This window comes from Alosa pseudoharengus, unplaced genomic scaffold (assembly GCF_046254945.1).
Source record: "Alosa pseudoharengus isolate Yale_2024_CS ecotype anadromous, Long Island Sound unplaced genomic scaffold, YU_APseudo_1.1 YU_APseudo_1.1_scf_1, whole genome shotgun sequence".
Taxonomy (NCBI): Eukaryota; Metazoa; Chordata; class Actinopteri; order Clupeiformes; family Clupeidae; genus Alosa; species Alosa pseudoharengus.
The window spans coordinates 23,239,468-23,267,175 of record NW_027468564.1 but is presented as its reverse complement, the minus strand read 5'-3'; the positions used below and the strand labels follow the sequence as shown (position 1 = coordinate 23,267,175).

General features: G+C 40.4%; 1 protein-coding gene across 4 annotated transcripts in view; it reads left to right on the top strand.

Annotated features, from left to right (window-relative positions):
* The window catches only part of LOC143123306 (uncharacterized), an 88,609-nt gene that overhangs the window by 46,282 nt on the left and 14,619 nt on the right, over positions 1-27,708 (top strand). For all 4 annotated transcript variants that reach the window (XM_076284636.1, XM_076284618.1, XM_076284610.1 and 1 more), the window contains 3 exons: positions 2,586-2,702; positions 17,029-17,252; positions 17,411-17,500. In XM_076284636.1, coding sequence (XP_076140751.1) covers positions 2,586-2,702; positions 17,029-17,252; positions 17,411-17,500 — 431 coding nt within the window. The remainder of the gene's footprint in view (positions 1-2,585; positions 2,703-17,028; positions 17,253-17,410; positions 17,501-27,708) is intronic.

The window sequence follows — 27,708 nt, the reverse complement described above, 5'->3', positions numbered from 1 at the left end:
TTAAACCTTTTTTACCTTCCCTCCCTGCATATGTTCAGGATACATCTGATGTTTTAAACAAGATCAAAGAACTGCAAAATGTAGGCACTGAAACTTTTCTTGTCACAATGGATGTGGAAGCATTGTATACCAACATTGAACACCAACAGGGGCTTGAAGCACTCTCACATTTCTTGAGTCTACGACCAGCACCGGAGATGCCACCTATTGACTTTCTGCTTTCATTGACAGAATGTACATTGACTAATAACATCTTTATTTTCCAGGACAAGATTTTTAAACAGATAAAAGGGTGTGCCATGGGGGTGTGCTATAGCCCTTCATATGCAGGTCTTTACTTGGGCAAATGGGAAGAAGACATTGTTTTAAATTGTGAAAAGAATGTGTTTCTGTATAAGTATATTGTGTGGTGGGGCCGCTATATTGACGATGTTTGCTTACTTTGGTCTGGGTCAGAAACAGAGTTAAAAGAATTCCATTCATTTCTGAACAGCATTAACCATAACATTAAGTTGTCCCTGGAATATAGTAAAGACTCTATTCACTTTTTGGACCTTACTATCTTTAAAGATGAACAAGGGTCTTTACATACCTCTATATATAGGAAACCAACAGACAGAAAGACCATTCTACATCCTAAAAGCTTCCACCCCAATTGGCTTAAAGAGAATGTACCTTTTGGGCAGTTCCAAAGAGTCCGAAGAATTTGTGACCAAGATGAGGTTTTTGATCGTAATTCTAAAGAGATGATGACAAGATTTTTGGAACGGGTATATAAGAACACTACTCTCCAGAATGCCTACTCTAGAGCAAAACACACTGCCAGGTCATCTCTACTGAAAAGAAACACACACAAACAGACAAAAGACAGACCAATATTTGTCACTAAGTACAGCACAGAGGCTGAACAAATTAAAATAATTATAAAAAAGAATTGGAGTATTATTGGGAGTGATGGCCTACTGACCCAGTTCTTCCCTGAACCACCTCTGATAAGTTTTAAAAGATGCCCTACTCTGCAAGACAAACTGGTCCACAGCTACCTCAAACCAGATTGCCAAGAAACATGGTTGGGCACCAGGCCCAAGGGTTGTTACAAATGCCACCACTGTAATCATTGTTCTAATGTGATGCAGACCAAAACTTTCCAGGATGTTGTATCCCAAAAAGAACTCATTATTAACCATTTCATTAATTGTAAAACCTCTTTTGTCATTTATAGACTGGAGTGCCCTGCATGAAATGTTTTCTATGTAGGAAGATCAAAACGATTACAAGATAGACTGGCTAAACACAAATATGCAATCCGCACTGGCAACATTAACTATCCAATTGCAAGACACTACATGGAACATCATAGTAGTGACCCGTCCACCTTACAGGCCTGTGGGATTGATCACATTCCACTGACCTTGAGGAAAGGTGATAGACAGAGACAGTAAATCAGAAGGAAACCTTCTGGATTTATAAATTGCAGGCCACTAAATATCCGGGCCTAAATGAGGACCTTGACTTCAGAGTCTTTATTGGGGGGTTTTTGGGTTCACTCTCTACATATTAGTTTTTAATTTGACAATAATGTGTCTGAATGTTAACTTTTCTGTATGCATGGATGTATACAACATTTATTTCTCACAGGGATGTAAGGATGACACCTGCTGGTTGTTGTATACTCTTACACTTGTCACCTGACTAGCACATCTGCAATGTGGAGAGTCCTGATTGGTTGACTTATTATTTTAAAAAACCTCTCCTTTCCTGTTGAGAACTGTTTGACTCCCTGATGAAGGCTTGTTTGCCGAAACGCGTCAGAGTTTTTTAAAAACTTGGGGTCAGTTGTGACATGCAACAAAAACAGGTTGACTGGAATTGTCAAAACAGCAGGGAAGATTATAGGTCACCAACAAAAAACATTAGATGATCTCGGCGCCGCGGTAGAGGAAAGTCCAATTAATCTTAGATGATCTCAAACTCATCCCCTCCACACTGAGTTTGAGTTGCTTCCCTCAGGGCGGCGCTGTAGAGTACCTATGGCAAAGAAAAAATCTCTTTCATACCAAATGCAATTAGTATGGTCAATAAACTGGGGGGGAAATAAACATAGCCTAGTTAGGTACATACTGAAGCTGCACATCTGCCAGGGGGTGGCTGTGCAGCCAAGCCCTATTTATTTATCCTGTGGATATGTTGTGTCTCAGTGAACACTGTTTTATGGATTTATGTCTATACTGTGAGACCGAAGACAATTTTCATGCCTGACATGAGAATAAAGTCAATTCAATTCAATACAGATGTGTTAAACTGCGTTAAAATGGATAGGGATATGTATTTTAACTGCCAGAATTTAAACATTTCCCCCCACCCCTGATTACCAGCCACACCCCTTCTCACTAAATATTTAAGAGGTTCCTGCTGACCCCCCCCCCCCCCCCAAATTGTGTTGAAGCAATACTTACTCTGGTTAATTGGCACACCCAATGTAGCAATACTGGTTACTCTGGTTAATTGGAGCACATAACTAACAATTCATCACTTTATTGAGTTTAAGATAAGAATAAGCTTTGTGTTGCGCTTTCCACTTCCAGATCACAGACATACAGACTCCCATCTTCAGTGGTCAGCTATGGGTCCATGAAGAGTGATGTGTCCAAGCATAATCCTCCGGAATTTAGCAGTGGACCAGCAGAACACTCTAAACATGAGTGAGTATTCTTAATTTGTGTGTGTGTGTGTTTAGTGTGTTATTGATCTTGTATCCCAGATAGCACAGGGGCGTTGAATCCACGTTGAATCAACCTCCGCCGCTTCAAACAAACGTGGATTCAACGCCCCTCAACGCCCCTTTGCTATCTGGGATGTGTGTGTGTGTGTTTGTTGTGTGAGTGTTCTCCTCGTTCTTCTCCCATTAATTTACTTACTCTTTATGGGTTTATGTAGGATAATCTTGAGGTGTACACACATATGTGTGATTCTCTGTCTCTCACTTAAAGGAGAAATCCGGTGTGATATTGACCTAAAGTGTGTTGAAACATGATACCGAGTGTGAACGTATATGTCTCATAGCCCATCTCGGCTTGTCCCCTGCAGTCCAAAATCTGGCGCTTAGGGGTGGCGTGATTGTTGTTTTAACGATGTGCAAATTTACATTATCGAGTATTTAAAATACTTATGGGGAAAAACACTCGAAATCACGCACTGAAGACTCATACATTCCCAGGAGGTAGGCTATGCGGGAGAAGTGCAGCAGAGCAAGTATCACGTGATCACTAGTGGGTCACAACGTTGTCCCACGCAGCCTAATGTTTATTTTGTGCAGCGAGAGTAGCCTACTTGGGATTTTATGCGGCTACTTCTGTTCAAGTAGCATTGATGAGACAGTCACGTTTTTTCCTACACGGTATTATATGGAGAGAAAACATTAGCCTTTGAGTATTTTAATAGTCAGTTGTAAACAAATAACTATTCTCATGTAACTTTTGTAAATGGATTGAAGTTCGCTCTAAATATCTATGTTTACCGATTATGCTAACTGTTAGCATCTCTATGGGATTTCTCATATACATTAGCCATAAGCTAACACATTCGTTTCTATTCTGTAACTTGGAATGCTAGCCTACATGATTGCTCTAAAACAAAACAGAAGGAAATAACTGAGATGTAGGCTACTCTGTTGGTCTGCTCTTAGTTTTACAGTGAATCCTATGTAAAGGTTTGAAAGGAACTTCAGCTTCAGACTTTCTCTTGGGAAACTGTTAGGCCTATTCATCTTTTCTAATGTAGCTGGCTAGACCATGTCATTGCCACACACACAAGTGGGGGCAGAATTGGAAATGTGTCATAGAGTGACAATGCATTGGTTGATTTGGTTAAAAAGTCACAGGTTAGGTTATTGGTTATTATTATAATGATGCTATTCATAAATAATGAGCTGTAAAGTAACTCAGACTTTAACAAATTTTTTTTAAAATGATATCGACTAATTATCGTTATCGTCAAAATCACAAAAAATAGAGATATTATTTTTTGTCCATATCGCCCACCCCTACTGGCGCTAGTTAGCCGATGCTACCAAAAGCTTTTTCAATGGGGGCATCGGCCTAGCCATGCAAATAAATCACTGTTTTACACCATTTATGAGGCTCAACTTTATTTTATTTTTTTTATCTATTTCAGATAAGGACCAGAAGGGGAAAAAAGTTAAATTTAAACACTTTTATTTTAAACTTAACCTTCCTCTGATTTGAATCACCTCAGTTATCAATCAAAGCAAACAGGGAAAAGAAATAGCAACACAATCATGAAAAACACTCAAATAAGTAAATGTGCACATAAGTCTGAATGAGCAGCACTGAATTGAAGCCTGGAAATATTGTAAACAAAGTAGCTTAATTTGCTAGTTTATCATAGTCTACTGGTTACACTGTTCAGTTTCCCCATGTGTGTTTAAAGGAGAATTCCGGTGTGATATTGACCTAAAGTGTGTTGAAACATGATACAGAGTGTGAACGTATGTCTCATAGCCCATCTCGGCTTGTCCCCTGCACTCCAAAATCTGGCGCTAGTTAGCCGATGCTACCAACAGCTTTTTCAATTGTGGTGCTTCGGCATCGGGCTAGCCATGCAAATAAATCACTGCACTGCAAAATAATTCTGTGGAAATGCATGGATTCCAGTTTCTTCCAGTAGCAGCAACTGGAATCCATGCATTTCCACGGAATTATTTTTGGAATCTGATCCCTTATCATACCTGTTCATTCTTACTCGTCACTCGACTTATCGTGACTAAATTCAAGATGGCTGCAAACGCTAAACTTCGTGAAGATACTGTCTGTATAAATCGTCTTGTAAGTAAACTACCAGTGCTTTTTAAAAGTTCTCAATGTCTCGTTTTAAATGTCAGGGCCTTCGGTAGTCTACCAATGAAGTGTGGAGATACATTGAGCCTCGTAAATGGTGTAAAACAGTGATTTATTTGCATGGCTAGCCCGATGCCGAAGCACCACAATTGAAAAAGCTGTTGGTAGCATCGGCTAACTAGCGCCAGATTTTGGAGTGCAGGGGACAAGCCGAGATGGGCTATGAGACATACGTTCACACTCGGTATCATGTTTCAACACACTTTAGGTCAATATCACACGGGAATTCTCCTTTAAGTTTCAAAGCGTGCTAATGATGCTAACCAGATTTAATAGCAATTTAGCCAGTCGTCTTGCACGATTGTGAATGTTTGGATTACATGTGCATGCTGTAGGGATGCGCCTGTTGAGAGGGAGAGAGAGAGAGTGCACGGTGCAAGGACTCATTGAGAGTCTTTGTTGAGGTAAGCCTACTTCTATCGTCTACTCTGGTAGAGTTGCACATACTAGAATGCAAGATATATTTAGCCTATTTATTTATGGACAACGGCGGGAGGTGCGTGTTTCTTTTAATTATCATGTCTATTGTGATCCATATCGCCATCGTTTTATCGCCCAGCCCTAGCCCTGACATTTAAAACGAGACATTGAGAACTTTGAAAAAACACTGGTAGTTTACTTAGAAGACGATTTATAAAGACAGTCCTCACGAAGTTTAGCGTTTGCAGCCATCTTAAATTTAGTCACGATAAATCGAGCGACGAGTAAGGATGAACAGGTATGATAAGGGATCAGATTCCAAAAGTAACTAGATGTACCGCAGAGTGGTACAAAATATGACCGCCGCCCAGTCCAGCACATTTTTTACACAAAAATAAATCCCGCTGAAAGGCCTATATGATTCTAACTGTCTCACTAAATTGCATTAGCCACACTCAATTCTCACTGGTATCTGCTAGACAACAAGTACCAAAACATGATTAGTTGATAGATTTCACATGTAAAATTCATTTTATACAACCCCACCCCCATCTTGCCTGTTCATAATTCGGAGAAATTCTTGAATAGTGTGCATGTGTGCGTGTACACGTTTATGTTTATCTGTGTGTGTGTGTGTGTGTGTGTGTGTGTGCGTGCTTGTGTGTTTGCCTGCGTATGTGTGTTTGTGCATGTGCATGCATGCATACATATGTCTACTGTGTGAGTATGTGTCATACGTATGATTACTGTGAATGTATGTGTGTGCGTGTGTATCTGTTTATGCACATGTGTGCACATGGAATGGGTTAACATGACCCCTGGAGGCAAACATACGGAAAAAATGGGTCATCCTAGGCCCTACGGTTCTCAAGATATTCACAGAAAACTGTGTCTGCCCTACCCTCCTTTCGGGGGGTCCAGTCCAGCGGGGGGGCTACAGATCAAAATGAAAACGATGCTTCCATGCTATCCATGTTATCCATGTGGGGTTACATGCCCACCAAGTTTCGTTTACCCCGGTCTTTCAGTGTCCCGGGAATCCTTGTTGGTGTACGGTCACTAAATGTACACATAAATTATTTTATTGTAAGGCCCCCCATGAACGAAAGTTCACAAAACTTGGCATGCATTCGGTGGGTGTCATAATGATCCTACACTTTCAATTTTGTGCAGTTTTGACCATGTCAGCCAGAGATATTGTGATGAAAACACCAAATTTTTTGCTTTTTAATTTTTAACTAGGTGGCGCTATACATGAAATAAGTGGTAATGGGATGGGTTGACATGCCCCCTTAAGACCAACATACTTAAAAAAGGTGGACCTCCTAGGCCCTACGGTTCTCGAGATATTCACAGAAAACTGTCTCCGGCCACCTACAGGCCAGTTGGTGTATAGTAACATAAATGAATTTATTGTGTGGCCCCCCATGAACGGAATTCCACGAAACTTGGCGTGCATTCAGAGGGTGTCATAATGATCCTACACTTCCAATTTCGTGCAGTTTTGACTATGTTAGGTCACAGATACCTGCGATTAAAACACCTCATTTTTACTTTTTTGTGTTTAACTAGGTGGCGCTATACATGAAATGAGTGGTTATGGAATGGGTTGACATGGCCCCTTGAGATCAACATACAAAAAAAAAAAAAGATCCTCCTAAACCTTACGGTTCTCGAGATATTCACAGAAAACTGTGTCTGCCCTACCCTACTTTCGGGGGTGCAGTCCAGCGGGGGGGCTACAGATCAAAACGAAAAATGATGGTTCCATGCTATCCATATGGGGTTACATGCCCACCAAGTTTCGTCTACCCCGGTCTTTCAGTGTCCTGGGAATCCTTGACGGAAATTTGGATATGCGAAAAAGAAAAAAAAATCGCTGTGCGGCGGTCATAATAAGAAGCATAGTTGCTGGAGACGACGTAACTACAACCCCAAAACAGAAAAAGTTGGGACGTTGTGTAAAATGCGAATAAAAACAGAATGTAATAATCTGTAAATCTCTTAGGGCTCTATCTTCCGTCCCGGCGCAATTGACTTTGTATACTCGCGCGTTTGTCTTTCCTATTTTGCAGTCAGCGCATATTGGAATTTTCCCTCCACAGGTACATGCCTGTAAATTAGGGAATTCGATTGCGCCCACGGGGGCGGTTCAGCGAAAAGACGGGGCGTGTTCCGGCACAAACGTTCACTGTTGATATTTTGCAGTTTCAGAAAACAATTCCGCCACAGACCAGGAACTCCCTGGTCTAAAGTCTGTGGCGAAAATGCAGATGCTATTTTAAGGGCGCATGCATGACCACAGGCCTGCATGAATGAATGCGTTGCACACCAATCTACAGACACCCCCGTGCACAGACGGAAACATTCAAAGCCTTGATAATATTTGTCCATTTCCCGGTTTTGTTCGTGCATTGGTGACCTAAATATTTAGTAGCCTATATAGTACAACATCTACATGCAATATCTTTACAACAACGCCTAATTACGACCTATTAATCTGGACAACTTTATAGGCTACAGCCCTATAAAGGCTAAAGTTACTTTTAGTTTTGTTCCAATTTACCGTTGTGTAAGGTTTTAAGCACCATAATTTTGCCTACCTTGTTGTAGCCCATCTGAAATAACTCCAAGCTTTGCTATGTTCCCTCCATCGTTATTTTCAAAAAACGTTTTATATCCATGATGGCCTTGAAGTCTTGAGTTAGTGAATTAGCTTAAATCAGCTTTTCATGTGCTGTTAACCAGCAACAGATAGTACAAGAAAGCAGCAAGTATGGTTACAATTTCTGTACAATTTCTGTAGTTGCTGCATCCATTCATTGTTATTCTCTCTCCTGCTCAAATAAATGTTGTGCGTGAATTAAGTTGATGATAACGTGTTTACAAACTCTGCTTTACAGAAAATATTGTAAATAGTCTACTGTCACACAGTTAATGGGATACTGTGCAGAGTTGAAAGTTAGGTCAACTTAAACTAAGCCCTTGCTTGGCCGCCTGTGCTGCGCAACGCACACTTAGCTCCTCTCATCTATACAATGTAGTTCCAATTTCTGTAAACCATACATAATTTCAAAGAAAAATATTACCACTCGAGGGAAATCAGTGTGGTGTCCATGTGAAAAAATAGGCATAAATCTAGCGTACACATTTTCACGAATCACTGATGTGTTGATGACATAAATTAGGAAATGTTAGAGGACTTAAAGGTGCCATGTGTAAGAATTGAGGTAAAAATATCCAAAAAATGAGCTACACGCATCAAAAGAATGAGAAGAAATAAGGACGATGATGTCATTAAAAAAATGACAAGGTATAGTGCTGCAGAGAGATCAACCTAAATTAGCATGCTAAATTACTAGCCACAGCCCGACAGGTGTCATAATACCAGTTTCGGCCATGTGAGGCGGTATGCGGGCAACATAACCGCCAGCCAAACTGCAATACACGTGTCTCGGTTGTTACTCTAGGGTAGACCAACTCACATTCTGGAGGTATACTGCCCCATCTTTTATGGAATGTGGAGTATGAATTGATTTTTTGGCGGACATTACACATGGCACCTTTAAGGAGACGTGATGTTGAACTGCATGCCGATGCCATTTAACCCAAATGTCCCAGCGGCAGCACGGGAGAGAAGAGATTAACTGACAGAAGATATGCATTGTCTATAGAGAGGTAATGTTAGATTACATTGTACATTGCAAATATATCACCATGCATTCATAACCTCGTGATTCAGTGAGAATGATCCCAAAACATCGGAAAGTATGTCTTCGTGACAATTCTGTATTACATTTTGTCAAGATGAAAAATCAATAGCTAACTGTTCCCAACTGAACAGTGATTATAGCGCTGTGAACGCTCCTGGCTGCGCCTGGCAAATACGCCACCATAATAGCAATCAGCTATGGAACAAGCGTGCCTGTTGTTAAAGGGAATGTGAGATGACGCTCTGATTGGTTTATTGCACGTTACGCCCAAACCACACCCATGATTAATGTAGCTACTTCAGACAACCCCATTTTAGATTTGCGTCGGGCGCAACAGTCAAATATCCCGCCGGTAAAATAGCATCAGCGCCTGAGATCCGCCCATAAAGTGAATTGCGTTTTGTGCAAAGACACTTCCGTTTTAGACCATTAAAATAGGGCCCTGAATCTCATATTTGATTGCAAAAAGGATACAGACAACATATCAAATATTGAAAATGACAAATTTGACTGTTTCATGGAAAATATTATGTTAATTTTGAATTTGATACCAGCAACATGTTTCAAAAAAAGTTGCAAAATGCTGGAAAAGTTGTGTAATGATAAAGAAAACAAAAAGAAGAATGTTTCACAACTCATTAGGGTAACTGGCAACATGATTGGGTATGAAAAAGAGCATCCCAGAGAGGCAGGGCCTCTTAGAAGCACCATTGAAAAAAAAGCCACTCAACTCTTTCACCAGCCACTATAGACAAGGTATAAAATTTGATATCATGATTAGTCAACAGAACAGCATTCATATGCCATAGTGTCATAAAAGTGGTGTGGCTCCTTTAAAGGAACACGCCACCCAATGTCAGTAGTAATATATGTTCTTACCTTAACTTTCACGAGTTGAGTCATACCTCTCCCGTGTCGGTACGTGCACTCAAACGCTCTGGTGCGCGGCTGGACTGTGTTAGCATGTTGCTATGCTAGCAGGCTTTGCCGTAACTAGCCGTAGAAGTAATCAAAAACATCCACGTTTTCCCGACTTAAATACAGTTGCACGAGTAGTTGATAGAAATGTCTACTAGGGCTGCACAATATTAGGAAAACATGCGATATGCGATAACATTATTGAGTACTGCGATAACGATATAACTTGCGATATTTAAATATTTAATGTTTTTCTCCATTATACTTGCTGCTAACATAGACTGTAGGGTTGGGGGGGGGGGGTAAATGTATAATTACAGAAATAAATGTATAATTTTCTACATAAACAATATAAATATACTGCTCAAAAAATTAAGGGGACACTTCAATCATACACTGGATTGGTGCTCTGACACTGTTTGGTTCTGAGCATAAGAAAAACTTTTAAGGCGAGTGGTTTATTTTGCAAGAACTGTCAGACATTCTGTGAATGTAGTTTGAGAATGGAGAGAAGGGTGGAAGGTTTCAAAAAATGGGTTTTAACAATTGTGAAAAACTGTAAGTGTTCCTTTAATTTTTTTGAGCAGTATATTATGTAGCCTAGGCTTTATATGGCCTGATGAAAGTGGACAGCTAAGATACCTACTGACTAGGCTATCGAAGTTGTGTGGAAGATGTGCTCCAAGAAAATCCTCGTAAAAGACGGATAGACAGCCAATCTGAATACTTGTGCACCAACCAGCGGAATATTCCACATTGCCAGCCTTCGCTGGGCCTAGCAAAAAAACTAGGCCTACTTAAGCTATATCGCGGCGGTCACTCATCTAAAATCTTAAGTAGCCCAGTCTAACCTCATACGCTGCGCATCCCACGTTATTAGGCTACCGGCATGCCGACTACGAGGGCAGCAGAAAGTGAAAGTAAGTGGCTGCGATCGCACAGTCCAGGCTAACGAAGTAGGCTAAACAACTTTTACAAATAACGAATCCTGATTACCTCTCTGCTGCTGTCTGGGGCTTTTGCTAAATGCAAATCATGAAATACAAGCCTTACAGTGAAAATAGATAGGCTATCTTCTGATCCTATAACAACAACGAAAGAAATTGTTTATTTTAACACGGTGGAGAAGGACGCATTTGGCGCTGTGTTTGTAATACGTCGTCCTTTATAAAACCAAAATATTTCCATATAACAGACGTGCTTTAGTCACCAATTCCTCTTCACCTAAGTGTAGCCTACCTCGCTTGACTCACTATCTTCAGCCATCACGACTTAGCTCTTGCCTCAACACCTAAAACACCACACACCTAAACTGGTAGGGGACGGGCTTCTAGGGCTGCATGACAGCATCGGTTTGGTCAAATATGTTGACATTCAGAATGTGAATACATCATAGACTGTAGGCCATGGAATGCGCACGGCACAGAAAATGTATCAACATTTATCGAAAATTAAGTAATCTTTGCGGTATGTCCATCGCAAGCGTTGATATCGCGATAACGATAGATTTTAGATATATCGTGCAGCCCTAATGTCTACGGCCATGCAACATGAAGCGTGGCGATTTTCCAAGCAAATAAACAGGAGAACTACAATGTGTGGCGCAATAGCACTTAGGAGTACTTCGACCTAGCGTAGTAGTATTGTTAACACCTACTTGTAGATCCTATCCACCACAGAGTTTAGAATCCATGCTGGATCGACCCTCAGCCTCTCCCTCCCCTCTGAGCGAGAGAGAGGCACACACGCTAGATGGGCTATTATTTCAACTTAGATGCGCTGATGGGCTATTATTTCAACCATAACTGAATAGCAAAACTTATCATCCATCAGCCATCCATCAGCACCAACGTTTTTTGACCAATTTTCAAAACCGCACCCGCCCACCATCCGCTGGTTGTTTTAATGTAGGCTATATTATATGTAGGAGCGCTTTGGGTTGCACTCTGTGCACGTTAAATGCGCTATACAAATAAAACTGACTTGACTTGACTATATGGGTGATGCAGCGCTGCTGACGTGAGGCTAGAAAGCCCTTGCCTGTTCTAGAAAGACTGATCCAATGCAGCAAATATATTAAAAGGCTAAAGTCGTACATTGGCTATGTTGTAGCCTATCCCCAGAATATCAGCAGCAAACACAGTCTCTGTCTCGCAAAACAGTCTCCAAATAAAACGCACATCGGCCTGTTGCCTATTCTGCCAGCTTGTGACAATATATCGTCCAAAATGCTTGATTGCATTGCATTCTCCACATTTTTAGCTAAATTTTCATGTACCACATCAGCATTTTTGTTCAGTGAATCTTTTGTAAATTGCTTTACAATAGCGTCGGGCCCTTGTCAGCAGCCTTCGGCTTGCCTCTTGCCACTATTCACTCCTTGTCTTCCGATGTCATTTCTGAGTCATCTACAGATGTTTACACACATTCACCTCCCTAAATAGAACCAACTTGTCTATTTCTATTTAACACAACCTGTGTTATATCCTAGATGAGACTGCCTGGGTTATTTTGTTTTGATATTAGCCTTTATATAAAACACATAGCCTAGTAATTGTAGCCTACCATTCAGGGAATAGGCATTTAACTCATTGAGTGCCAAAAACGTAATATTACGTTTTTCCTTCCCATGCGTTGAGTGCCAAAAACGTAATATTACGTTTTTAGCTTTTTTTTTTTAAATTACGAAACTAGACACTCTAACACACCTTATATGTGATTTTGGGAACTCTGTGATGAATGGAAATGAAATATATGACGATCGTGAAACTCATGAAAACGCACATGCGCATCTGGACATTTTATCTGGACATTTTATCATAACTTGGTTGCCGCTTTGGGTCGAATCAGTGACGCATGCACGTCAGGTCAAAAACAGGCCATTTTCGTGGGTCTATCACTAGGTGGCAGTCTTGCCAGGTCTCGCTGATCACTTCCCTGAAAGTCACACAAGTAAGTAACAGGCAACACTTCATATTTCATGAAAGACGTTATATCTCCATTTCTAGAAAAAAACAGCGATTTTGGTGAAAACTAGCCACTGTTTAGCTTGGGATTTCTCAGGAACAGAGGCGTGTAGAAATACACGGTTTGCACCCACCGAGAGCTTAAAGTCTCACCTTTTAATCGAGCTATTGCATGTGTTCATAGCTATAACACAGAATATGCTGTGGCTGTACAAAAATCATCAACAATGGTCTAGATTGCTGGCACTCTAGGACAAAGCTCCCGAAAACAGCTTGGCATTCAATGAGTTAAAAGAGAGACAGAGAGTGATATGACTCAGAAATGACATCGGGCGATGGCAGTGCGAGATGTTCAGAACGTAGTTACATGAATTTCACAAAAGTAGTTTACTACATCATAAGCTACTTTGTAATTTACATAAATCAATAAAATGAACCAGCTTCAAGCAAAGTCAGTGTTAATGACCTAGCCAAATGAACTCAGTCATAATAGATACTGTACAGTAACTTAGTTATCTTGATTTATGAAATTATGTTTTCATTGTGTTCACTATTCTAATATATAGTTAAGCATAAGACTAGAAAGTTTGGTGTATGTAAGTGCTTCTGAAGTGGAGATTTCGTGCTCAGAGTGGGAGAGGAAACTCATTTTGAGAAAACAGCCTTGAAACACAGCCAATGAGATTCCATTCTCAGCCTAGACTCACCGTTGAACTTTCGCCATTGGTTGCTAATACAAAGGAAGTGTCCATATATGGATCACATAGCATGATACAGAAAAAAAAAACAGAGCTCTCCAATGGTACTACACATGATATGTTTTGGACCAAGTTTGCGGTAGTACCAAAGTCCTTTTTGGCAAGTCCCTTCACTCGGCGGCCATATAACCTTGTCTAACCTTGTGTCCAATACACCATTTTGAACTCAATGAACATCAAACCAGCTAAGCGAACTCAGAGTGATGTTAACCTCCTAGGCCTATTTAAGTTAACAACGTGGTCGTCGTGAGAGCACGATTCATTGGCGCTTGCAGTGTTCGGCCGTAGGCTATGTCTACGTGCGCACCTGCCAGGCTAAGAGCCAAAGAAATCCCCCTGTATATTCACTCCAAGTTGGCCTACCATAACTTACTAACTCTACACTGTAGACCATAAACTGGCTATTTATATGACCAATGTATTTGTTCAACTTTATGAAGCAGAATTACGCACTGCTACTTGGAACGTAACACATTTTTGTTGGCAGGAGAGAGAATGACAGCGATTAACAAATTGCACTTGTTGCTGGTTACCAATAAATAGGACCTACTATATATTTTTTTGCAAACAACAAAAACAGAAAGGATGGAGACAGCAAAGCTAGAGATGGGCAGGAACAAGGTCAATTGGTAGAAATGCTTGTCAAAACGTTAGGAGCTGGATGTGTGGATGAATGAAGCACAAGTATGCTTTATAAGCATGCACACTGTTTAAAGGCTAGGCTACACGGTAAACTACAAGTAAACCAAAGTTAAATTTAGTTTTTTTAGGGCTGGATAAAGTTGACCAAATGGATATAGGCTGTTAGGCGTGAATAAAGTAGGCTACTTTGTTGCTCCAACCCTTCCAACGTTAATGGGGACGGATGTTGACATTTTTCGTATTTTGCGTGAGAAACCCGGGAAATCTCCCTTATTTTCATTGTTCAATGTTGACAGAGCTATGGAACGAAAGAGAACGTTATATGGCGACAGAAATCAACAATCAAACAAGCCACTTTGATTTTTTGCTGTTTTCATTAATACAAAAGATGGGTGACCCCCCCCCCTCCTAGACAAAAAAAAGTTAGGTGACCCTCCCCTCAACAAAGAATAAAAATACATGACCCTCTCCTATTTTCCTCCGGTGGCCCCATTTCTAAATAAAGAACGGTCCCTAATAGACTTAACAAAAAAAAAAAAAAAAAACACCATGCCAAGGGTGATGTAGGGATATTTTAATTCCAAAGGCCAAGGGAACTTTATCAAAATAAAAAAATCTGCCTGCCTCTATAGGAATTTAACATAGGGGTCGAATACTTATTACCCCTGTATTTTAAGGAAGAACATTTATTTATTTACGATACATTCTTCATTCACTAAAATTGGTGTTCGGGTTGGATTTTTAATCATTTTTTTTTAATTAAGGCATTAAGATCAATTTCTAACAGATTATTTTATATTCCTCTTTTTAGTCAACTTTAGCATGGGTTCAAATACATATTCTCCCCACTGTATGTCCTTGTTTGTCAGTTTGTTACTTCTTTGAGATCTAACATTTTTGTCTGGATGATCAGTGAAATTGTACCCTGGAAATCCAGAGTTCTCGCGAGAGCACAATTTGAATTGTGCCCGCAAGATACTCTGGCCACGAGCAATGATCCAAATTTCTTCTACCTCTCGAGCGAGAGGGACCAATCAAATCGGTGTAGGCGGGACAAAGGCGAGCTGCACTGATGACAACGGTGCTGCGACGTCCGGAATCATCTAGAAAACATTGCAAGATAGCTACCGATGAACACCAGTTGTTTGAAACGGCTTTGGCCGCTACAATAAAGGATTTAGATTTGGCTTTTCAACTAAAAGAGGAGCAGAAAATCGCCCTCAAATCGTTCCTTTGCAAGAACTGGATACGTCACACCGTGAATTTAAGCGTTATCCAACTGCGTGCAGTGAGAGTTTCAAATGCATGCTTGGTGCCGCCCCTCGAATTGGGCCATTTTCCTTACTCGTGGCCAGACCCTTAATCTGAAAGATTCCAGGGTCTGGTTTACCAGGCTAGTGAAATTGACAGATCAGAAGAAATTGACCCCAACTCCAGTGAATGTTTTATTGCATAACCATTTATACAATTTATGATGTTACTGATGGATATGATAGACCCTATTAAAACTGACAACACTTGCATTTTAATTTATAGTGATCAGTTTGAAGATGCCACAAATGTGACACCTGCATTGGGAATCTCAACAATGCTGCAAAATATTGTGCAACTTGCAAAGCCTCCTTCTGTGTGACTTATCTGGCAGTCCACTAAAGGAAATTCTGCAAGACATTGTCAAACCAGTAGTTTATTGACAATAAATAACACAAAAATTACTGAAGTTTTTTAGCATCCGTAAGCTCCGGTAGTGGCCAGTAAACTTGTTGTGCATCTGTCTGTGCATTTTGTGCAAGCAAGCAATTTGGCTCAATACTGCCACCACTGGAAGATGCATAGCAACAGGCCTTAAAGCAAAAAATCCTATGATGTAGCTTCCAGAGAGTCTTTTTGAGAAAAACATGTGAGACTAATAGCTTCCACCACAGCAGGAGATAGGTGGCTTGATGGACAGCTCTGACAATAAATGGAGATACTGAAAAATCAGATGACAGAATTTCACATGGTTTTTTTTACATGGTTTTCATCGGACAGCACCAATGTATCGGAACTCCCCCTATTACCGTCAGTCCCGTATTTCCGCCGTCTTGCATGATTGTGTCACTTAACATCCATTTCTATACAAACCAAGACGGCGGACTCCTAAAGAAACGCAACCACCCACACCATAGGTGTATCTAAATTAGCTATGTACCAAAAATTACATTTTACCGTGACTCGAAGAGCTGTAAACAGTGTTATAAGGCTGCGTGTACACAAACGTTTAGAGCTCCAGTGGAATTTTAATTTCATGACGAGAATTCTCGGTCTAACCGTTCATGTGCCGTTGAAATGGCGTAAATAGGCGACCCATCAGGCCAGCACTATAACTCCGAGCGTGGTAAACAAAATCGGATATTTCAGGCAGTAAATGCTCCCTTTAAGAACCAAAACAGATTTTGTTCAAATCTACACACCTATGGCTATTGAAAAATGTAAGGTTAATTTAGCAAATGCTATTTTGAAGTGTTAAACATTGTTGTTTTAGAATTTCTGAACAAAAGTGGTGATAATTGGGGGTATTACAGTATGTCCTTATTTGCTAGTTTATTTCTTCTTTGTGTATGAATATTTGTATTGCATAACCATTTATACAATTTATGATTGAATTTAGACCTTAAAGCTATTAAAACTGACAACACTTACATTTTATTTATAGTGATCAGTTTGAGGATATCAAACTCAGCAACAAATGTGACATATGCATTGGGAATCTCAACAATGCTGCAAAATATTGTACAACTTGCAAAGCCTCCTACTGTGTGACTCATCTGGCAGACCACTACAAGACACCAGCATTTACTCCACATAAACTAGTCAGACACAATCAGAAACCAAAAGTGTCACTAGAAAAAGTCATTTCACTTCAGTGGAGCAGATCAGGTAAAATATGTTGCCTCTTTATTGTCCTTTTGTAATGACTAAGTGGTGATTATGTGTATTGCATTAAATGTGTATTTACACATGTGAACACCCCACACACATTGCAATAACATTTTTTATTTATGTGTTCTGTATTTTTGTATTCACTGTAAATTCAGGTACTGCATGGATGTTGCTGATGATTCTGAGTGTCCTGGTGCATGGGTGGTTGTTCTGGCATGTCTACCACCAATTTCCCCACTCTGAAGGTACATTTTATGCCACCAAAAGACTTTTCAAAGGTTTGGGGAAGATTTTTGAAAGACTACAGTCTCAAACCCTCTCAAATCTAAAGACAAGTCATAGAGTTTTTAAGTCACAGGAGGAGTAAAGGAGTAAAGTAAAGGAGTAAAGTTATCCATGGATACATATACATATACAACTTTATACATATGGATTTAAATATGTATGGTAAATATGGTTTTCACTTAACCAATATGTCTGTTCTGACTGAAAATTACACTGCCACATGCCAAAAGGTTGTAAGACAATGAAAAATGGTGTGTCCAAAATTATTCATACCCTTTTTAAATAATCAATGGAAACATCTTTATTTGTCATCACAGCTTTCAAATGTTTCTTATATACCTACCAAGCCTCTCCAAGTCTCCACAATGATTGTAGACCGCACCTTTTCAGTGACTATGCTTTTGTGAGAAGGCACACCATTCATAGGCCTAAGAATATCAGACCTTTACAAAAACTATGATACCATACATGCCTTTTACACCAGTGTAGATTACTTTCATTTCCTTCCTGTCCACATCCTGTCCATTTTGGGTAGGCCTAGTTGCGTGACCAACTTTTAAACATTTTTCGGTGGAGAAACCCAGGGGCGATTCTAGACCTAGAGCTTTGCTGGGGCACAGGCCCCCAACTCCCAATACATAAAAAAAATAAAAATAATAATAAATGTGCGCGCAATATGAAATAAATGGCTAGCCTACGGGTAGGCTACAAGCTTCAAAATCATTATTGTCACTGTCATACTGTAGGACCAGCACTCTCTCCCTCAATTGTTGTAAGAACCACTATCCAGCAACATCCAAACACATAGGCATAAGTAGGCCTATACTCACTGCATGAATTTAATAGGCTTTCCTACTAACACGAGGGAAAGCTTATTTTTTAGTCAAAATTGAGATATACTTCCCTCCTAGGCATCCTCCCAGGCATAGTCATCCTGGCAATACTGCAGTTCTTTGTAGCTTAAATAGCCTACTAAAGCCTTCATATTGACTTTTGGTGATAATTTCCAAATGTAGCCTATAATCTACACAGAGTCGGTCTAGATTATTATAGGCTACATTTGCAAATGCAGCAAACGTATTTAAGTTTGCCATTAAACCATTGATCAAATCACAGCACTGGGCCCAGTTTCCCGAAAGCATCTTAAGCCTAAGAGCGTCGTAAAGTCCCTCTTACGAACGTCTTAAGATTTGCCGACTGTTTCCCGAAACCATCGTAGCTTAAGAGCGTCGTGAAAACACTCGTAGATCTACGGGTGCTCCAGAGTACTCGTTACCGGCTAAGAGCGTCTTAACAGTACTTCTCACTGAGGTCACCAACAGGACATACAGAGGAATTACAACTTAGAATACATTATCCAATTTACGTTCCCATTCTTTATTGTGTTTACCTGTGATGAATCAGATTTTAGCGTGCAAAATAGCCTACATTTAATGGTCATAATAATGTGATGAAAAGCGGACAAAAATGCAATCAAGTTATGAAATGAGACGTTGCCAGAATAGTTTGACATTATCTTTGCTAAGTGAAGGCTATATTTTATTAGGCCTATGAGGTAAAAAGCAGAGAAAGCAACATGTGGTTTAGTCTGTAGCCTACTGCATCAAAATCTAAGCCTACACATTTCCTCTCTTTCTTACTCGACTTCTTTCTTATCTTCAAACGTGTTCTTAAGTGACACAGCGAAAAATTATTGCATGGTGCAACAATCTAATCTTAAAATAATTACAATTATTTATGTCTCTGTGTGGTATATAACCTACTTGGGATGCTTACATGCAGATGTCAAAGTGTTTCTATTTTCGTATTGATGTGAATTAATGTGTAGATCCGAAGTTTAAATGGTAGGCTATAGCTGTGACGTGCAGTCACCTGACATCACCGTCAAATCAGAGGATATTTCAGAACTATTAACGTGGACAGCTCCCCTTAAGAGCATCTTAAGAGCAGTGCACGCGCGTTCACGCTACGAGCATGTTCGGGAAACAGTCGGAAAAACCAAACGAACGATCGTAAGATGAATCGTAGAAAACCCTCGTAAGAGCGAAAACCCTCGTAAGAGCGTTATCGGGAAACTGGGCCCTGGCACTTTAACATAAATGTTAATGTTACCGTTAATGTGGGCAATTATCATACCTCCCTCGTCCTCCTCATCTCTCCTCACTGTTTCTCTCCTTCTGCCTCTGTTCAGGAAGAATTTTCTGATGTCCATCTCTGAATAATTTATCAGAAGGCTATGTTTAGTTTTACAGTAGGACAGCTTCACAAACAGTATAGGCTACATTTACAGGACTCTCTCTACACTATACGTAAATCATTATTAATTGTCCGCATGTGTGCATGCAGACTACGCATGGTGTGAGTGTGTGTCAGGGAGAGAGCACAAGCTGGTAAACTGTTGCTAAATTTAGGCTACAAATTTGCTAAGCATTGAAAAATAGATGCTAATTATGTGGGCAACATTCTCTAACGTCGATCAACTTTGTCATATTTTCTGTCAAACAAGTTGTGAATTTGTTGTAACATTAAAACAGGGGACGACTTACTTTGCGCTCAAAGTGATGTGATGAGCTCCAGCGGTTTCCACTGTACAACGAAACACTCGGAAGAATCATGTGAACGATTTTCATTGGTTGTTGCGTTCAATCTTACCCAGCTACAGAGGTGTTATTTCCTGATTGGCTATTATGGCCCCTTTCTTTTTTTCCTTGTTTGTTTTTTATTGGCTGGTAAGTGACAGGCTCGAGTCATGACTAAAGCAGGCACGAGATGCACTCATGAATGCCGTTTCCAGCTGAAGCAGTGCTATAATTTTACTGGGGCACTGGAGACTTTTACTAAGGCACGTGCCCCAGTGAATAAGGTCTAGTGATGCCCCTGGAGAAACCCCTGAATCCCCTCTTACATAGGACATTTCATGTCTGGGTTTGAAAAGAATAAATTGGATTTTTACTTCAAAATTTCAAAAGGCCCCAGAGTATGAACAGAAGTTTATGAAGGGGGTAAATTTACTCATCTAATTTGCATGTTATGACGTCACTGGATGGTAACCATCGTGAATTATGCACATTTCAGTAAATACTAGATGTTGAACATATTTGAGCAGTTTTACTTTCTTTTTTGTCATTTCACCGACATAACAAATGAACAGGAAAACAGTCACATGTAAACCAACAATAGTAAACTATTATTTTAATCACATACAATAAAGTAGCCTGGTCAAATCAGTTCCATATCGCGGGTGACTTTGTAGTTCTTCAGAGCCCTATTTTTTCAACCCCTGCTGTCTATAGCACGTCCATTACGGACACTATCATCACTATTGCCACTGGCACCTCCAGCTATGTTGGGCAGAGGGTCGAAATAAGCATGGTATGCTTAGTGGACACTGTCGCAAAGATGCACCTCCATTCACAGACGCACTGTGACTATCAGTCAATAGATGATCGATCATATTCTCCAAAAGGCAGATATTCTCCTTCAGAATCAGAATAGGTGAATAATAGATCCAAGACTTCATCACACGTATATTGTTTTTTCAACATTTGGTGTAATTCTGCTTCAATTTGTGCAAAACTATGGCCCGCATCGCTTCCGCGTTATGGAGGAAATGCACGTCTTCTTTGTGTGTTTCTTGCGTGTTTTTCACATGCTTCCTGAAAACTTTGAAAAAAAAGGTTGAGCTTGAATCGAAGCTCTGGGTGTCTGTCAACTAGTGGTCAAGAGTACAAATGAGATTTTACACTGTACTCACGTCTATCGTCTGTTATATTCAGTAATGACGCTTGTTACAATATTGCGAAATGGGCGGTTAGAGGGTTAAGTTTCCAATTTGTTGAGCTCCTAGCAATGTGCCTGCCTAGTCCTACCATGCACAAAAGCTAAATTTAATTGTAAATTCTGTGCAACATATGCATACTTTGCTATTGTTGCAACCAGCCTGTTATCCATAGCCTGTCAATAGAGTGGCGCCGGAACGATTTTAAGGCTATTTTGCATAGGCTACTCAATGGTGCTATTTCACACGCATTTTAGCATCCCCAACTCACCTGGGTTAGGTGGAAGGCTGTCAAAATTGCTCAAAAATGACGTTCAAATTTTCACTCTAAAATAAACACATGTATTAGAATATATTGGAATATCTGGGCAATATTATTTGCACATTATGTCAGTGACGCGCATCATGTCATCTGTTTTTAACTTTTTGGAAACTTTCAATTAACTAAAAGAAGAAAAATATTTTTTGTTAGTTTTGGAAGTATTTTTACATAGCCTACAATGGCAAGTTCTGACAAAGCCGAAATTACTCCTTTTGAAACAATGAATGAGCAGGCCGCGCGTTTGTATGGTTATATTGCTTGGCAGGGGGGATCCCAAACAGCTTTCAGCCATAAGGCTACTTTGAGAACATTTCCTAATTCACCCGACACTGATATTCAAAATGTTGAAAACTATTTCGTCATAGCCTATACTCAGTTTAATTAAATGTAATGTTAGTTGTAAACAAACGGACTACTTGGTGAGGCTTGGCCTCACAGATGCGCTCGTGCCTTAGATGGCAAGAAAAATCTTCACAATATAGGCCTATTAACTGACAGATGTCTGATGGCAGGGGGGCCATCAGACATTTGTACCCAGGGGTCTATGAATTGTTAATCCGGCCCTGCCCCCAACGAATCGCAACTTTCCACCTCTGGGACAGCTTAAAAGAAGTTGAGAGGACTCCTTACTCACTAAGACCTATTCACAAACCATTTTTTGTGGCATTTCACAATGTTTTGACAAAAAAGAGAAAAAGTCCGCTTCAACCAGGGTTTTCTGCTCCCACTTGTTTTTATTTTTCTGTGACGTTTCGGGTAATCACGTCTGATAAAAACAAGTGGGAGCAGAAAACCCTGGTTGAAGCGGACTTTTTCTCTTTTTTGTCTGGTCGTTTGTTTGTCCTGCTCCTAGGTCAGACATTTGGATGTGCGGACTTTAAAACGTACTCTTTGAACATTTCACAATGTTTTGTAATGGTATTGTGAATCAAATTAAAATGTTCTCCTCTTTGCAAACATAGGCATAGTGACAGATTAATTTAATATTGTTAGGCTACAAAGATACTGCATCAATCTGTATGTTTCATTAGGCTACTAGGCTATTTGTTTTGCCTTACTGTTGATACATTTAGAATTTAAAAAGTTGAATCTTGACCATACTAATCTGAGCAACTACAGGCCTATATCAAACCTACCGTTCCTGAGCAAAGTACTTGAAAAAGCCGTTTGTAATCAGTTAAATACCTTCCTCAACGAAAACAGTATCCTTGAAAAATTTCAATCAGGTTTTAGGATCAAATCACAGCACAGAAACGGCTCTAATAAAAATAGTCAATGATCTTAGACTGGCTACTGACTCAAACAAAGTCTCAATCCTTATTATTCTAGATTTGAGTGCGGCATTTGACACCATTGATCATAGCATCCTAATTCACCGCTTTGCAAAGTGGGTGGGTCTCTCTGATAATGCTCTAAACTGGTTTCAAACCTACATTACTGACAGAGATTTTTATATCAGTCTAGGAGATCATGTGTCTGTAAAACATTTTTCTTGCCTTTTGGTGTGGCCCAGGGGAGCTGCCTTGGTCCCCTGCTCTTTTCCATATATATGCTTCCGCAGAGTTAAGTTTTAAGCCCCATATCAGTAAAGTTACTTAGACAGCCTATTTCCACCTGAGAAACATTGCCAAAGTGCGGCCCTTTTTAACTCAACAAGATGCAGAAAAAGTCATTCATGCCTTTATCACTAGCAGATTAGACTACTGCAATGCACTTTTCACTGGTCTTCCCAAAAAACATCTAAAGAAATTGGCACTCATACATAACTCTGTGGCTAGACTTTTAACTAAGACCAAGAAGAGAGAACACATCACCCCTGTGTTGGCCTGAACTGCACTGGCTCCCTGTTTCCTATAGAATTGATTTTAAGGTTATGTTAATTACTTACAAAGCTCTGAATGACATAGCACCTTCATACATCTCTGAGCTTTTGATATCTTATCAACCACAAAGGAAACTTAGATCATCCAATTCTAATCTTTTAATTGTACACAAAGTGCTCCACAAGCAAAGTGGAGAAGTTTCTAGGTTTCTTCCTGGAATATGGGAGTTTTTCCTTGCCACAGTTGCCATATGGCGTGCTTGTGGGGGTAAGGGGGTTAAGACTGCCAGTCTTGAATGTCTGTGTATAAAGTCAAATAATTGTGACATATGCTAAGAACAAGCTAAGACTGGCTGCTTGGAGTCTGCATCAACATAAGCATTTATTACTAAGCATTTGTTAGCCTAGTAGTACAGAGGCTAAGCACCGGAATCGTTCAGTCTTTGCAGAAAGCATGAAACTTGGCACAGTTATACTACTACCCCTAGTGATCAAAAATTGAAATGGACCCCAACACATAGCGCCTCCTAGTGACCGCCATCTTGAATTCAAATATGGCTACCATTCTTAACTCATTGAGTGCCAAACACGTAATATTACGTTTTTCCTTCCCATGCGTTGAGTGCCAAAAACGCAATATTACGTTTTTAGCTTTTTTTTTAAATTACGAAACTAGACACTCTAACACACCTTATATGTGATTTTGGGAACTCTGTGATGAATGGAAATGAAATATATGACGATCGTGAAACTCATGAAAACGCACAATCTGGACATTTTATCTGGACAGTTTATCATAACTCGGTTGCCGCTTTGGGTCGAATCAGTGACGCATGCACGTCAGGTCAAAACCAGGCCATTTCCGTGGGTCTATCACTAGGTGGCAGTCTCGCCAGGTCTCACAGATCACTCCCCGGAAAATTTACACAAGTAAGTAACAGGCAACACTACGTATTTCATGAAAGACGTTATATCTCCATTTCTAGAAAAAAAATAGCGATTTTGATGAAAACTAGCCACTGTTTAGCTTGGGATTTCTCAGGAACAGAGGCGTGTAGAAATACACGGTTTGCACCCACCGAGAGCTTAAAGTCTTGCCTTTTAATCGAGCTATTGTATGTGTTCATAGCTATAACAGAGAATATGCTGTGGCTGTACAAAAATCATCAACAATGGTCTAGATTGCTGGCACTCTAGGACAAAGCTCCCAAAAACAGCTTGGCATTCAATGAGTTAATAGAATTGTTGATACAACTTAAAAATTAAACAAGATAAAAAAGTATTTTAAGTTCTAATACTCAATTTTTAGGGCCAAGGAAGCTATTGACATGATTTTGAAATCCAATATGGCGGATACCAAATGTGAAAATATAGACCATCTCAATTGTTATTCATGATAGAAATATCATCCAAAAACAATTTCAAAGTTTGAACAGTCATTTTATCACATGACAACCTCAATAATATACGACGCATCAAGTATAATCTGGTAAGATTCCAATATGGCCACTATGTGTAAGAAAATAAGCCAATTATTCTATATTTTGGTTAATTGAAGTAACTACCTACATCATCAATAAATTCTTATTCTACCTTCTTCTCTTTCTGAGCAAACCATAACTCTTACTATACACTGCTCAAAAAAATTATACATTTAAAAAAATAAAACACATCAGATCTCAATGGGGAAAAAACATCATGCTGGATATCTACATTAAATTACATTTGGCTGACGCATTTTTAGAAAAAGCGACTTACAACCTGGTAAACAGTTTAACGCTTTTAAAACAATTCTCTCAACAATTCTATAACAATTTAAAACCATTCAAAAAAGTAGAGTACAATAGGGAAAAGTGCATCAGTGAGTGCCGTTTTTCTACAGTCAAGTCAGGTGGTAAGTGCTAGAATTAGCTAGTTAGATAGATAGATAGATAGATAGATACTTTATTGATCCCCAAGGGGAAATTCAAGAGTAATAGTTAGAATAGTTGTAAGTAGTGCTACGATAGGAGATATTCTCTGAAGAGCTGGGTTTTTTGAAGATGGAGAGGGTTGTCCCTGCTCTAGTAGGAACTGGTAGCGCGTTCTACCAACGAGGAACAACAGATGAAAAAGGTTTGGATTGACCTGAGCGTACCGGTGGCAGAGCTAGACGATGTTTGTCTGAAGAGCGCAACGGTCGGGGGGGGTAACATATATGCCTGTATGAGGGCATTCGAGTAGGTGGGAGCAGTAGGTTTAGCTGGGAGGACCAGCAGTTTGGTTTTTGAGGTTTAGCTGAAGGTGGTGTGCCTTCATCCATGTAGATATGTCTGAGAGGCAATCCGAGATCCGTGCTGAGACCAAGGGGTCATCAGGTGGAAAGAACAGTTAAAAGTTGTGTGTCATCTGCATAGCAGTGGTATGAGAAGCTGTGTGAATGGATAATCTGTCCCAAAGAAGTGGTGTGGATACCAAAGAGAAGGGGGCCCAGTACTGAGCACTGGGGGACCCCTGTGGTGGGATGGTGAGGTGCGGACAGCTGTCCAAGCCATGATACGCTAAATGAGCATCCTGTAAGGTAGGATTCAAACTGATATGGACTGGGTAATGTTAGGAACAAAAAGGATGCCACTTCGTTATTTGGGAATGAAAATTATCAATCCACAGAGGACTGAATTGAAAAAGACCCCCCGAAAATCTAAGATGACGCGGGATCTGCTCCCAGATGTGGACATAGCCATCACTGAGCTCCTTGACAGTCGGTGGTACAACCTGGCGGTGTTGGATGGACCAAAATATAATGTCCCAGAGGTGTTCAATCGGATTTAAGTCAGGGGAGTGTGGGGGGACAGTCAATGGTATCAATGCCTTCATCCTCCAGGAACTGCCTGCACATTCTCGCTACATGTTTCCAGCCATTGTTGTGCACCAGGAGAAACCCAGGGCCCACTGCACCAATACAGGGTCAGCCAATGGGTCTGAGGTTTTCTTCCTGATGCCTAAGAGCAGTGAGGGTGCAGTTGTCTTGCCCGTAGAGGTGTGTGCGTCCTTCCAAGGATATCCCTCCCCAGACCATCACTGGCCCACCACCAAACCAGTCCTGCTAAATGATGTTGCAGGCAGCCTTACATTCTCCAAGACATCTTCAGACGTCACATGTGCTCAGGGTGAACCTGGTCTCATTTGTAAAAAGCACAGGGTGTCAATGGCGAATCTGCCAATTTTGTATTCTGTGGCAAATGCCAATTAAGCTGCACGGTGCTGGGCAGTGAGCATAGGTCCTTCCAGAGGCTATCGGGCCCTCAGGCCACCTTCATGAAGTCTGACAGTGTGGTCAGAGACATTCACACCAGCAGCCTGGAGGAGGTCATTTTGTAGGGCTCTGGCAGGGCTCTTACTGTTTGTTGTTGCACAAAGGAGCAGATACTGGGTTAAGGACCCTCTACCATCCTGCCCAGCTCTCCTAGAGCAACTGTCTCCTGGAATCTCCTACATGCTCTTGAGACTGCGCTGGGAGACACAGCAATCTTTCTGGCAATGAAACGTATTGGTGTGCCATTTTGGAGGAGTTGGACTACCTGTGCAACATTTGTAGGCTCCAGGTACTGGCTTATGCTACCAGTAGTGACACTGACCCTAGCCAAATGTGAAACTAGTAAAAAATCAGTCAAGGAGGATAAAGATGGAAAATGTATCGTTTGCCACCACCTCTAAAACCATTCCTGTTTTTACAGACCTATCTCCCTTCTTCCTTTCTTGTCAAAGTTTTTGGAGAAAGTGGTTTTCAAGCAAGTCGACTATATCAGAACAACCTGCTAGACCCTATGCAGTCTGTTTTCAAGAGTCATTCTACTGAAACTCCTTTTCTGTCTGTGACTGAAGCATGGAGAGTAGCTAAGTCTTCATCTAAGTTGCTAAGTCATTAGTATTCATTCTACTAGACTTATCTGCAGCCTTCAATACTATTTCTACACTATCTGAACTGGGATGTCTAGGAAAGCCCTTGACTGGTCTATATCCTACCTTAAAGGGCACATGACCTCACCACAGGTGTGCCTCAAGGATCAGTATTAGGGCCCCTACTTTTCTCTATTTACACACTTCCTTGGGTGAGACCATTCGCTCCCATGAATTTGATTATAACTGCTATTTGGACGATACTCAACTTTACCTGTCTTGAGCTTTTGGCGTTTCCACCACAAAGCACACCCAAGGACTGGGCGCTGAACGCACTAGCCAGTGTCCTGAAAGTGCTGGTTCACTG